The sequence below is a fragment of the Canis lupus genome, chromosome 20 (assembly GCF_011100685.1).
Source record: "Canis lupus familiaris isolate Mischka breed German Shepherd chromosome 20, alternate assembly UU_Cfam_GSD_1.0, whole genome shotgun sequence".
In the NCBI taxonomy this organism is placed as follows: Eukaryota; Metazoa; Chordata; class Mammalia; order Carnivora; family Canidae; genus Canis; species Canis lupus.
Genome location: NC_049241.1, coordinates 8,472,407 through 8,484,354, shown reverse-complemented (window position 1 = coordinate 8,484,354; position 11,948 = coordinate 8,472,407). Strand labels below are relative to the sequence as shown.

The 11,948-nt window shown below is 46.0% G+C and overlaps 1 protein-coding gene across 2 annotated transcripts; it reads right to left on the bottom strand.

Annotated features, from left to right (window-relative positions):
• Nucleotides 1–425: 425 nt before the first annotated feature.
• Nucleotides 426–7,921, bottom strand: RPUSD3 (RNA pseudouridine synthase D3). Of its 2 annotated transcripts, XM_038565724.1 has the most exons (9): nt 7,758–7,919; nt 7,297–7,436; nt 6,236–6,280; nt 6,002–6,101; nt 5,178–5,285; nt 5,014–5,098; nt 4,667–4,790; nt 2,408–2,547; nt 426–1,640 (listed from the first exon to the last, which is right to left on the bottom strand). In XM_038565724.1, exons 1-9 carry the CDS (start codon nt 7,880–7,882, stop codon nt 1,449–1,451), a joined length of 1,059 nt encoding a protein of 352 aa, XP_038421652.1. In that variant the 5' UTR covers nt 7,883–7,919; the 3' UTR covers nt 426–1,448. The 2 variants fall into 2 exon arrangements, with proteins under 2 accessions (XP_038421652.1, XP_038421653.1); XM_038565725.1 differs by lacking the exon at nt 426–1,640 and having other exon boundaries at nt 2,430–2,547; nt 4,667–4,833; nt 7,758–7,921.
• Nucleotides 7,922–11,948: the final 4,027 nt, after the last annotated feature.

Sequence of the window (11,948 nt, the reverse complement as noted above, 5' to 3'; positions counted from 1 at the left end):
GTGTGATGCAACCATGAGTCAAGCTTCACAGCTACCAGAAGCTGGAAGAGGCAAGGATTCACCCCTACAAGCTTCAGAGAGCATGGCCCTGTCGATACCTTCATCTCAGACTTCTGGTCTCCAAAAACATCTCTGAAAAAATCAGTTTCTGTCATTTTAAGCCACTCAGGTTGTAGTCATTTGTTACAGCAGTCCTAGGAAACTAATATGCTAGTCAAGTGAAGATACATCTACTCTGCCAGCAACTGTTGTATAACTGAACCAGGAAATGCAGACTGGGTCACACCAGTGTTGTGCTAACAGCTGAATGGTAAAAACAATAGAAGGGATAAACTGTTATAGTCGTGCACTGGAATTCAAACCCACACTATACATCACAGACACATTTCACAGTGTGGAACAAGAACAAATCACAAGAGAATATATATAGCATGACTCCATTTATGGAAACTTCGGAATAGGGCAAAACAAAATATATTGTTTAGGGGTCCATATGTATGTGGAAAAACTTAAGCCAGGAAAGTTCCCATGTCAGGGGAGGGCTTCCCAACCTAGACTGAACAATAGAACCCCTTCAGGAGCTTTAAAAAAGATTGATGCTGGAATTTCCAGCCCAGACTGATTAATGGGGTGCAGAATCACAGAGAAGGGGCTTTCTTAAAGCTTCCTGAGGGGGCTTCTAATGTAGAGCCAGGGTTGAGAACTGCTACCCTAACAAGGAAGGAGAGGCATGTTTCTATTTTGTGCCCTGAGTGGTAGTTATATGGGTGTTACCTTGTAATTATTCTTTAAATCACAGAGCTGTTTATGTACTCTTTGTATGTTTGTTAGATTTCATAACTTAAAGTGAAAGATCTAGTCCCCAGAGTAGTCAGATCCATAGAGACAAAGGAGAGTGGTGGCTACTGGAGGCTGGGAGGAGGGGGATGGGAAGTCAGTGTTTACTGGGACAGAGTTTCAGTTCTGCAAGATGTTGTGACAGTTGTACAATAATGTGCGTGCACTTAATGCCACTGAACTGTTCACTTAGAAATTTGCCCAAAATGGGCAACCTGAAAAATACACAGGTTGTATTTTACTACAGTTCAGCAACAAGAAAAAATCAAACATTTCCTGTCAGCTAGAATTGAGACAGAAACAGCCAAATAAAAGACCACATACTGAACTCAGCAGAAAGCAGCCTCCATGATAAACATTTACCTCCTCAGCAAATCCTCAAAACCATACTATGAGGTAGGTACTTCTGTTAACTCATGTCCAGAGAGGTGAAGTCATTTGCCTAACACCATATGGCCAAGTGGCCTAGCCAGGCTTTGATCTTAAGTTTGTCCGAATGCAGAGCCCAGGATCTACAAGCATGGCCTTACTGCATGCTGGGTACTGCCCTCATTCTCCTCAGGCCCCATCCCCACTGCTTTCCAGTGGAAACAGAAGGAACAGAAGGAGGACTATTGCTGGTGCAGCCCCAGGCACTGTAGGCTCCTGGAGAAATAAGGGGGCAGAGGTGCCAGAAGCTTCATGGGGGCCTCCCTGGGCCTCATGCCTGGAAGATGGAGACAATGCAGGTGGAGATGCAAAGGTAGCTGGGCAGCCTGGGAGGGGGTCAGGCGGAGGCGTCTGAGGAGGGCTTCATCTGGGACCTGGGGTGGAAGAGGCATGTTAGCATTCAGCCAGGTTGAGTTCCAATCAGCTCTAACCAAAATGGAAGTAAGAGGTACCTCCTCCTTTCCTCCCTCCGTGTCCATAGTTCTTCATTTCTCCTCTACACAAACACATACACATAGTCATACTATGGCAAAGACCAGCTAGGGTTCACCAAATCAGTTTCCACCTGGCACACAGTTAAACATTTCTGAGTCCCTCTCACAGTTGGGTGAGGCCATGTGATAGTTTTAGCCATGGAACAGGAGTGCAAGAATACGCCACTTCTAGACCTGGCTCACGAAAACCTCCCACCTGGACCTACACTGTACTATTTCCATCTGCTGGCTGGATAGCAATGGCCTGGGTCCCTGAGTGACTGGAGTAAAGCCCATTCCCACCGCACTCCCATGAATTAGATTTAATGTGGAGGGAAATTACTGTGTTAAACTCATACTTTGGGGTTACGCTAACACCCACAAACTGTGTTTACCCCTCATACCAAAGAGACCTAAAGAACAGCAGACTTAGAAGGGCCTTGAGAAATCAGTCAGTTCAAGTCCCTTATTGAACAGATGGGCAGAATGAGGCCCAAGTAGGGGGATGTTACTTGCTCAAGGCCACACAGTAAGGCAGGGCTAAGACAGCCTTGGAAGCCAGGAGGGCTGCCACTCCGTCCCAGACTTCATAGCTTATGTCTGAAGGTGTTGCCCACCCTCATCCCACAGCCTACCCCCCAAAACAGCAGGAAAGCAGGTTTGGGTACCTGTCTTTGGGGCTTGGTGCTCTCAGCTGGCAGTAGAAAGCGCTGGCCCAGGACAGTGCCCACACGGGCGGAGTATGTGTGATCCCCAAGCACAGGGCAGAGCTGTAGTACCATATGTACCTGGAGCTGACTGGGGAATACTGGGGGACAGGAGATATAGGATAGATGGTGGGTAGCTGGTGTTTCTGTCCTCCCCCAGGATCATCCCTCCTCCTTTCACTGGGGAAACACCACCACTCCTGTTCCCAGATCCGGTGATTTCAGAGAGGTCCATGCAACTAACCCTGCCTCCAGAGCAGGATGCAAGACCCAGTCATAACCATCAGTCCACCTGGCCTGTGGGATTTGCTCATGAAGAGATACAGCCCTGAATTTACTGTTGAAGCTACTAGAAATAAGGAATGCTTCTTCCTGGTGGGGTACAGGCCCGGAGCTACTGGAGCCCCTGGCCATCTCTACCTTCACCAGAGGAAAGCCTGTGGGAGAGAAAGATGCCAACATGCAGGAGGCAAGAAGAAATGAAAGAACTTCCAGAGGACATCCTCTGAGCCTCTAGATCAGACTATACCTAAACTTTATGTGAGCCAATACATTCCCTGTTTGGGGCTTACACCAATTTGGATAGGTTTTTGGAAAACTTGACAAATAGAGAAATGGGGGGCTATGTGCTAGGCATGGTACAAAGTGCTTCACATATGTAAATTTCTTAAATCCTCATGACAGCCCGATAAGGCAGGTCCTATCATCATTCCCATCTTACAGGAACACTGAAGCTCAAAGAGAAGTGACTTGCCTAACAACCATAAGCTGGGATTGAAACCTAGGAGCTTATTCTCCTTCTGTGTCTGGCAATAAGGTGGACTGGATAATCTAAAAACTCTTTTGCTATAAACCACCTAGAAATACCAGAAAAATGTAATAATCATCCTTTTAAATATGCAGCTGGGTATATTTAGGAAGTAAGGTCCTCAAGACTAAATCTAAACAGAAAACAGCACACAAGAGCCATTTCACCTATTCTAGGGATGCTGTAAATCTTGGTATCCAGGGGCCTTGGGTTTAAATAGCTACCTAGGGGCCAAGGATGAAGCTCTGGTACCCAAATGAAGACCTAGAGGGGCTATATCTTCAGTGAAGGAGTAGACCAGGAGGAAAAGCCAGCCACTGATGAAGGCAGATGATTACTTTAGGTTTGGACAAGGGGAATGAAAAAGTTCCTCTGAAAATTCACAACATGAGCCTGTTCTCACATGGGTTTGGGACTCAATACTAGAGTGACCTGTGAACTTCCAGTTGAGACATTAATATTTAGATCTTGAAGTAGTGACAGCTCTGGGGCATTTGGCAGAAGCAAAGGCAGAACTTTTCTTGAGGGCCCTACCTACAGTGAGGCAACAAAAGATTTCCACAGATAAAGGTCCAGCTGAACCTGAAGTCACAATCCTGAATCAAAGAGCAATGAAACAACCTACCAAGTATGAGAGTCAGCATGAAACACCATAGGATTAGGCCCTCCAGAATTTCCAACAATGAAAATATAGAAATACAGTATCTCTATGTTTTACTTGACTAAAGACAAAAAAGAACAAATAGTATGAGAAAAGATGCTATATATATTTTAAAGGCCATTTTTACTTGTAAAACAACCAAATAGAAATACTAGAAGTGAAAAATACAGCGAACGGATGGGCTGACCTGGCAGATTAGATCCAACCGAACAGAAAATTATTCACCTGGAAAATAGGTCTAAAGAAATTACCCAGAATGCAGCAGGGATGAAGAAATATGAAAATGTGAAAGAGACCTAGCCAGTGAATGAGGTCAGACCTATCTCTTAGGCATTGAAAAGGAAGAGAATAGAGGAAATGCAAGAGGTACAACATGTGAAGAGAACTTTCTGGAATTGCTGGAATATATTAATTTTCAGATTCAAGAAGCAAAGTGAATTCCAAGCAAAATAAATAAAACTCAACCCACACACCTAGATTCAGCAAGTGAAACCACAGAATACCAAAGGCAAAGAGAAAATCCTGAGACCAACAAGTAAGAGAAAAAAAAAAAAAAAAAAAAGATGGGCTACAAAGGAATGACCATCAGTCTGATCCAGCAGAAGTGCTGCCTCCTCCAGCTGGGCCTGACTACCTTGACCCTTAGACTCCATTCAGTGCTCCTCACGATGCCATTTATGCCACCACCTTCTTCCCACCCCCCGTTCCTCCCCCAGCCAAATACAGCTGTGAAGGCTGGCTAGGGACCCACCTGTCAGTGGCTGCAGCTGGACCAGGGCACAGCCAGAGCCCATGGCCACCACATGGAAGTGGCTGAGGGTCCTCTTGACACCTTCTTGGAAGTCCTTTCGGGATGGAGACTTCACTGGAATTACCTGCAGTGTCAGCCCCCCAAGAATAAACATGCTTCACACACACCTGGCAGCTACACCCAGACCCTCTCTGCCTCCAACAGATGGAGCCATGGTATAAGCAGTGGTCATTTGCCTGTTTTAGGGTACAGAAGAGCCAGCCACCCCAAGTCTATACCCTTGACTCCTCTGTAGGGATAATATATTTGGAAAGTCCCCTCCTGTTCCCTCCCAGACTGTGACTCACTAGATCAACACCATCAATGTGTTCCAGCTTCAGAGCTGCTTGGATATTCCCCTCAGAAGTAGCTGGGATCCCATCGGTGATAGCCCTGAGAAAAGCAGGAGGAGGTCACAAGGTGACTTGCCAGGACCTCCCTACTGCCATGGGAGCCTCCCAGCACCTCTTACCAGTAGGTGGCTGTGGGTCTCCGGGCTCTCCGTGAATAGATGAAGAACTTTTGGAGGTGGCTTGCTGTCTGAGGACAGCTGGAGAGGAGTACAAGCCCAGAGGTCTCTCTGGAGAAAGAGGATAAATCACAAAAGTTAAAGTCCCTTGGGCTCACCCACAAAAAAAGGGAGACCCCTTGGAAGGAACACCGATGTCCTTAAGACCAAGGTGGTCACACCGGTACTATAACCCAGACTTCCTCTTGAGAAACAAGACTTTTTCATGTTTGGTAATAAGACTACATAATTTAATGTGTTTTTCATCCTCTCTCGGTCCCCAAGGAGCTCAGAGCCAAATGTCATAACAATTACCACCAATTGCTGAATGTCTACAATGTGCTGGGCGCTATAATAGGAATTTTGTATACATTGGTTCATAATTAAATTCCCCAGGAGTCTATGAGTTTGTGGAATTTCAGAAATATTTCATCTCAAGTACCAGCTCTAATTGATGGCAGTTGGAGGAAAGAATATCATGGATCAACTAGCAATGCCTGCCATGATCATGGGTTTGGAGAAGTGACTGCACATTGTGCATAGGTATGATTTGCTCTATTTTTATGATTGAGGGAACTGGGGCTCAGTGAGGCTTCATGCTTTGCCTAAGATCACAGTTTGTGCACAAGGATTTGAACCCAGATCTGTCCGTTCCCTCTTCCTTGCATCCTTCCTCTATGATCCCAAACCAGCCTATGGAAAATGTCTCAGCTTACTCCCAAGCAACTGTTCCCTCACCCAAGACAGAGGCCTGTCCCGCTACCTTCCTATCACTCTCCACCACTTACTTCCCAGATGCTTGGACAACATGGAGCTCCCGGTCCCTAAGCCCCAGGGACTGGCTCAGCTCTGGCAACACAGAGAACAAGGTCAGCTCCCCTGGTTTTCCTGGGGGAAAGAAAAAGAAGTATAGATTTTTCTCAGAGGCCTCTGGCTTCATGCCACCACCCCCTTCTTTTCCTTATCTCGACCTTTAGAGCCTTCAAACCTTGTTCCACTGCATCCCCTCCTCCAGCCCATACCTGTCACTGGTAGACCCGGTGGCTTATTCAGCGTCACAAGAGGTCCTAGAACATACATTACATGAGCATCAGTGACACAGAAGCAGCAGTTAGAGTTTATAAAATACTTTTTAATTTGGCTTATCTTGTGGCCTGTTACAGCTCTCAGACATGAATTGTCAACCACATCCTCAACTGAACTTCTTTCTGTCCTTGGCATATACTAAGCTTGTTGCCACCTTAGGCTTTTTTTATACTTGCTGTTTCCTCAGTCCCAGATTTTCACCCGTCTGGCTCTTTCATATCATCTTGGCTCAAATGTCACCACTACAGAGAGGCCTGAATCCCCAATCTAATGTCTGCCACACGGTCACAAAGTCCTGTTTTATTTATAGTAGCGATCAGTAGTAAGTACCTTGTTCATTTATTTCCTAGTTAATCCATTTCTCCCACTAAAATACTGGCTTCCTGAAAGCAGGAACCATATCTATCTTGTTCGGCACTGTCTAGTTGTGCCTGGAACAGTGCCTGGAACAGAGCCTGGAACACAGCCTATGCTCAATAAACAGTTGAGAAAATTAATAAATCACTGGAGACTCACAGAAATTTTCCTAAAGTCACACAGCAAGCTGATTACAGAGCCTAGATCTGACTCCAAAGCCTGTGTTTTGTCCATAAATAATTTTTTAAAGATTTTATTTATTTATTCATGAGAAACACAGAGACATAGGCAGAGGGAGAAGAAGCAGGCTCCTCAAGGGGAGCCTGATGTGGGGCTGGATCCTGGGACTCTGGGATCACGCCCTGAGCTGAAGGCAGACGCTTAACCACTGAGCCACCCAGGCGGACGATAAATTTATTATAGCAATTCCTATGACCAAGTGCCTACTACGTTCAAGGCTCTGTAGTTATGTGCACCCTCACACCCCTATCCCCAGGATGCTGAGGCTCAGATTATGTGGCTGGTTCCAGGTCACACCACTAGTGGGAGACAGAACCCGGATATGACCCCCACAGCTTTGGCAGGGAGCCCAGTCGGCCCGAGAAGGCTCTGAGCGGCAGGCTCCCCTCCCACCCCTCACCTTTCTGGTCCACCACGGCTGCCCTCAGCGCGTCAACCAGCCCCTCCCGACTGAGGTGCTCTAGCTGCAGCAGCCCTGGGAATGGCTGGTCCCCCAGGGGCCCCGACCGTTTGCTGGATCCTCGATGTCGCAGCTGATGTCTGAAAAAGGTAGGGTAAGCAACAGGAAGATCACTCGTTTCCTGAGGTGTGTCCACTCATCTCCACACGCCTTAAATCCTGCCACCTCCTACACATGCCTCAGAATGCCTGGATGAGCTTCCGGAAAATTCAGGTACAACTGGCCCCATTTTGCAGAGGAGGGAACCGAAGCTCAGAGAAACCAAGGGAGTAGTTGAGGGTCACACAGTAGTGGCGGGTCCCGTGCCTTCCTAACTCCAGATCCCATGCACACCTTGCACACCTTACCCCGGGCCCCTCCCCATCCCACCCACACGAAGGGGCGGAGGGAGACGTAATCACCGGGCTTCGGTGCCAGAGCCTGCGGCCCTGGACGCTGTGCGGACCCCTGGCCCCCGCCGCCAGCCACCCCAGACCTGGCCCAGGACGCGACAGCCACCCATCTCTGCAGCGGGGACAGTGCGCATGTGTCCGGAAGCCTTCCCCGCCGCCGCCGCCGCCGCCACCGCCCCCCCGGCCCCGCCCACAGCGCGCTGGTTGGTCGGCTTGCCTGTCAATCAGCCAGCAGGCTGGCTCAGAGCGGTAAGAGGTGGAGCTTTGCCTTCGCCCAGGAAGAAGGTGCTGTACCGCGTGTCTGTGCTTTTGGGGAAATCGAGGCACGGAGCAGAGAAGGAATTTACTCGGGATCAGAAGACCTGTCTTTTTTTTTTTTTTTTTTTAAGATTTTATTTATTTATGAGAGACACAGAGAGGGAGAGAGAGGCAGAGACACAGGCAGAGGGAGAAGCAGGCTCCATGCAGGGAGGAGCCCGATGTGGGACTCCATCCTGGGTCTCCAGGATCACGCCCTGGGCTGAAGGCGGCGCTAAACCGCTGAGCCACCTAGGCTGCCCAGAAGACCTATCTTAAGACAAAACAGGAACGAAAGATTAAGGTACTCTGATTACCATTCCAATTCTTAGGAGTCTCTGACTTCAAAAAACCACCATTGTGCCCAATTTTGTAAGGTAAGTTGAGAAAAAAACTAAGACACTCTTTGGTCCAGTAAACTTCCAAGAACGGCCTGGTGCATAATCAATACAAAAGGAGAAAAGGGCCAGAGGTAGAATGAGATTCACTACAGCATTATTTATCAAAACAAATCTCAAAACTGGAAACATAAATTGTCCTAGAATAGCTTTATAAGGGAAATCTAATACATCGCCAATTCAACTTTTTTGTTTTAGATTTATTTATTCATTCATTCATTCATTCATTCATTCATGAGAGACACACAGAGAGAGGCAAAGACATAGGCAGAGGGAGAAGCAGGCTTCCTGTGGGGACCCAGGATCATGACCTGAGCCAAAAACAGATGCTCAACCACTGAGCCACTCAGGTGCCCCTGATTCAACATGTTTTATGGCAAACTCTATGCCAGACCCTGGCATCTTTGAGTTGGAAACACAGATCAACAAGACTGAGGTGGTGCCCACTAGAAGTTCACGGAATGCACACAGTCAGATCACAGCATCACAGCCCACCTTCCTAAACCCCATGCAGATGCTGAGAGAGTGAAGGGAGAGGAGCCAAGTGAAATCAGGCAGCAAGTCTAAGCATGCTTTGTGATGGAAGGGTTGTGAAAAACTAATAGTAATTCACCAGAAGAAAAATGTATTGGGAGAAGGGGAGGCAGAGGCATGGAACAACAGGAGAAATGAGATGTTAAGTGAAAAAAAAAAAAAAAAAAAAGCAAAGAACAAAATGGGTTCTAGCCTATAATTAAACTATACAAAATTTACATGCAATCAGTATATTGTTTTCCTTATTTACTAAGAGCATTGTAACTTTCAATTCACTGTTTGCATTAGGAAAAGACTGCAAATGAAACTAATTCATCAACAGAGGAGTGGCTACTTATTGTAGCATATCCATACCATGCAGCCATTAATTCAGGAATGTATATGTCTATATGTGCTGATAGGAATTAGTCTCCAAAATGTATTAAAGCAAAAAAGGAAAGAGAAGGACAGTGTAACTAGAAGATGCGTGTGTGTGTGTGTGTGTGTGTGATTTGTATCTATTTATTACATTTTATTTCTCTGCATTTCTGAAAGGACACACAAAAATGAGATGGTATTTGCTTCTGGAGAAGGAATCAGAGGTAAGAAGATAAGTAATGATTTTTACTCTTTGGAATTGTGTAATTTTTTAAAAATCTCATTGATATACTTCATCTACATACACATGAAAACCTTGGTTAAAATCTAAACTATGGGGGAATCCCTGGATGGCTCAGCAGTTTAGTGCCTGCCTTCAACCCAGGGCACGTGATCCTTGGGTCCCAGGATCAAGTCCCATATCGGGCTCCCTGCATGGAGCCTGCTTCACCCTCTGCCTGGTCTCTGCCTCTCTCTCTGTGTGTCTCTCATGAATAAATAAATAAATAAATAAATAAATAAATAAATAAAGTTTAAAAAAATAGGTATAAATAACTTTTAAAAAGACTATATATGATTCTACTCACATAACATTTTAGAAAAGGCCAAGTATATTGGCAGAAAAAAGTCAGGAGTTGCCAGGGGCTTGAGTGGGTGGAGGATGGGGATCAGAAAGAGTATAAGGAACTTTTTGGCATGCTAGAAATGGTGGTTGCATGACTATAAATTTGCCAAAACTGGGGTACCAGGTGGCTCAGTTGGGTGTCCAACTCTTGATTTTGGCTCAGGCCATGATCTTGGGATCGTGGGATCTAGCCCCACTATGGGCTTGTGCTCAACATGGAATTCGCTTGAGCTTCTCTCTCTCCCTCTCCCTTTGCCCCTCCATCTGAGCGTGTGCATGCTTGTGTACCTGTGTGCATGTGTGTGCTCTCTAAATACATACATACATACATATTTTTTTAAATTGCCAAGATTAAAAAAATTTTTTAATTGTCCAAACTTAATTGTCTATGTCTTAAAAAGGAAAATTTTAGGGAACCCTGGGTGGCGCAGTGGTTTAGTGCCTGCCTTTGGCCCAGGGCGTGATCCTGGAGACCCAGGATCGAATCCCATGTCGGGCTCCCAGGGAATGGAGCCTGCGTCTCCCTCTGCCTATGTCTCTGCCTCTCTCTCTCTCTGTGTGACTATCATAAATAAAAAAAAAAATTAAAAAAAAAAAAAGGAAAATTTTATTGTATATAAATTGTACATCAGTGACTTTTTAAAAAAATATATTTTATTTATTTGTTCATGAGAGACACAGAGAAAGACAGAGACATAGGCAGAGGAAGAAGCAGGCTCCCTGTGGGGGACCTGGGATCACCACCTGAGCCAAAGGCAGATGCTCAACCACTGAGCCACCCAGGCATCCGGAAACTTATTTTTTTAATTCAAAGATTTAAAATAATTTTTGGATAGATGTACACAAATAGAAACAGAACTGGCAAGACATTTGGCAAGAATAGAAGAGGTTTTATCTTGTTATGGGTTCAGACAGTACTGTGCTTTGTCATAAGGCCCCACGGCATTTTAGAACCACTCTCCTGAAAGGCCTCCTGTGCTTTCATAAGTACCAGCTTGAGCAAAAGTGGAAAGAGTAGGGCCCGGGGGCTGGAACACAGTGTGCCTGAACTGCAACAGTCCCCATCTTGGCTGTGGCACTTGGGCCACAGGAGGGGCCATTCCCCCACTTGGACTGGCCTCTGGCTCTCCTGAGGCCCTGTGCTCTCTGGAATCTTTCTTTCATATACCCTAGCCTCATCAAAGGCTGCCCTCTCCTGTTCACTGCCAATAGCTGCTTAGTCTCCAAGTTTCTAGAAGAAAAGAACCTAATTTTCCCTGGGCTGAGAGTGCTCAGTGCCAAGAGACCATGGTCAGTCACTCAAGACTCACTTGTGAGGGTGCCTGAGTTGGTTGGCTCAGGTCATGATCCCAGAGTCCTGGGATCAGAGCCCTGGATTGGGTTTCCTGCTCAGCAGTGAGTCTCCTTCTCCCTCTCCCTCTGCAGCTCATCCCTCTCTCTGTCAAATAAATAAAACTGACTACATTAATGTAAAGAAAAAAAAAAGAGGAACAGGTAGGCCGCAGCCTCTGCAAGTGTTGACCAGGAATAGCTTCTATGCTGGTGATTATGCCTCCATGCCGGAAGGCCTACCCCACAGAGCCAGGATAGCACAGCACCAGGCCTCTAGTCATAAATGCAAGAGCAGGAAAACCCAGAATAGAAAGTGTTTCTGCTAGCTCTGCAGCTCTTCCCACACATGGCTGCAGGTTTGGATCAGCTGCCAGCAATAACTTTCCAGACTCTAGCTTTGGTAACATGGGACTTTGTATCTAATAAACCCAAATAGATATTATATGCAGAGGCAGAAATGACATGTTTTGAATCTGAGAGTCACAGAAAAAAGCACGGTCCACCTACAAACTCAGCCTTTCATGTTTTTATCTTGTTTGAGTTGCTCTATATTGAAAAATTCCAGCTCACACTGATGAGAAACTAATATTCTTTGAGGCTAAGTAAAAGCTCATTTTGAAATCTGAAGTTGTTATGAAAGATAACAACAAGAAACAT

Excerpts from the sequence above, each read along its gene's own strand:
- RPUSD3 (XM_038565724.1), bottom strand. The coding sequence starts at position 7,882 with ATGCGCACTGTCCCCGCTGCAGAGATGGGTGGCTGTCGCGTCCTGGGC. Across the intron at positions 5,286-6,001 it reads GTTGTCCAAGCATCTGGGAA|AGAGACCTCTGGGCTTGTAC; the intron begins GTAAGTGGTGGA and ends CTCTTTCTCCAG. Across the intron at positions 2,548-4,666 it reads CCAGCTGCAGCCACTGACAG|TATTCCCCAGTCAGCTCCAG; the intron begins GTGGGTCCCTAG and ends CCTGTCCCCCAG.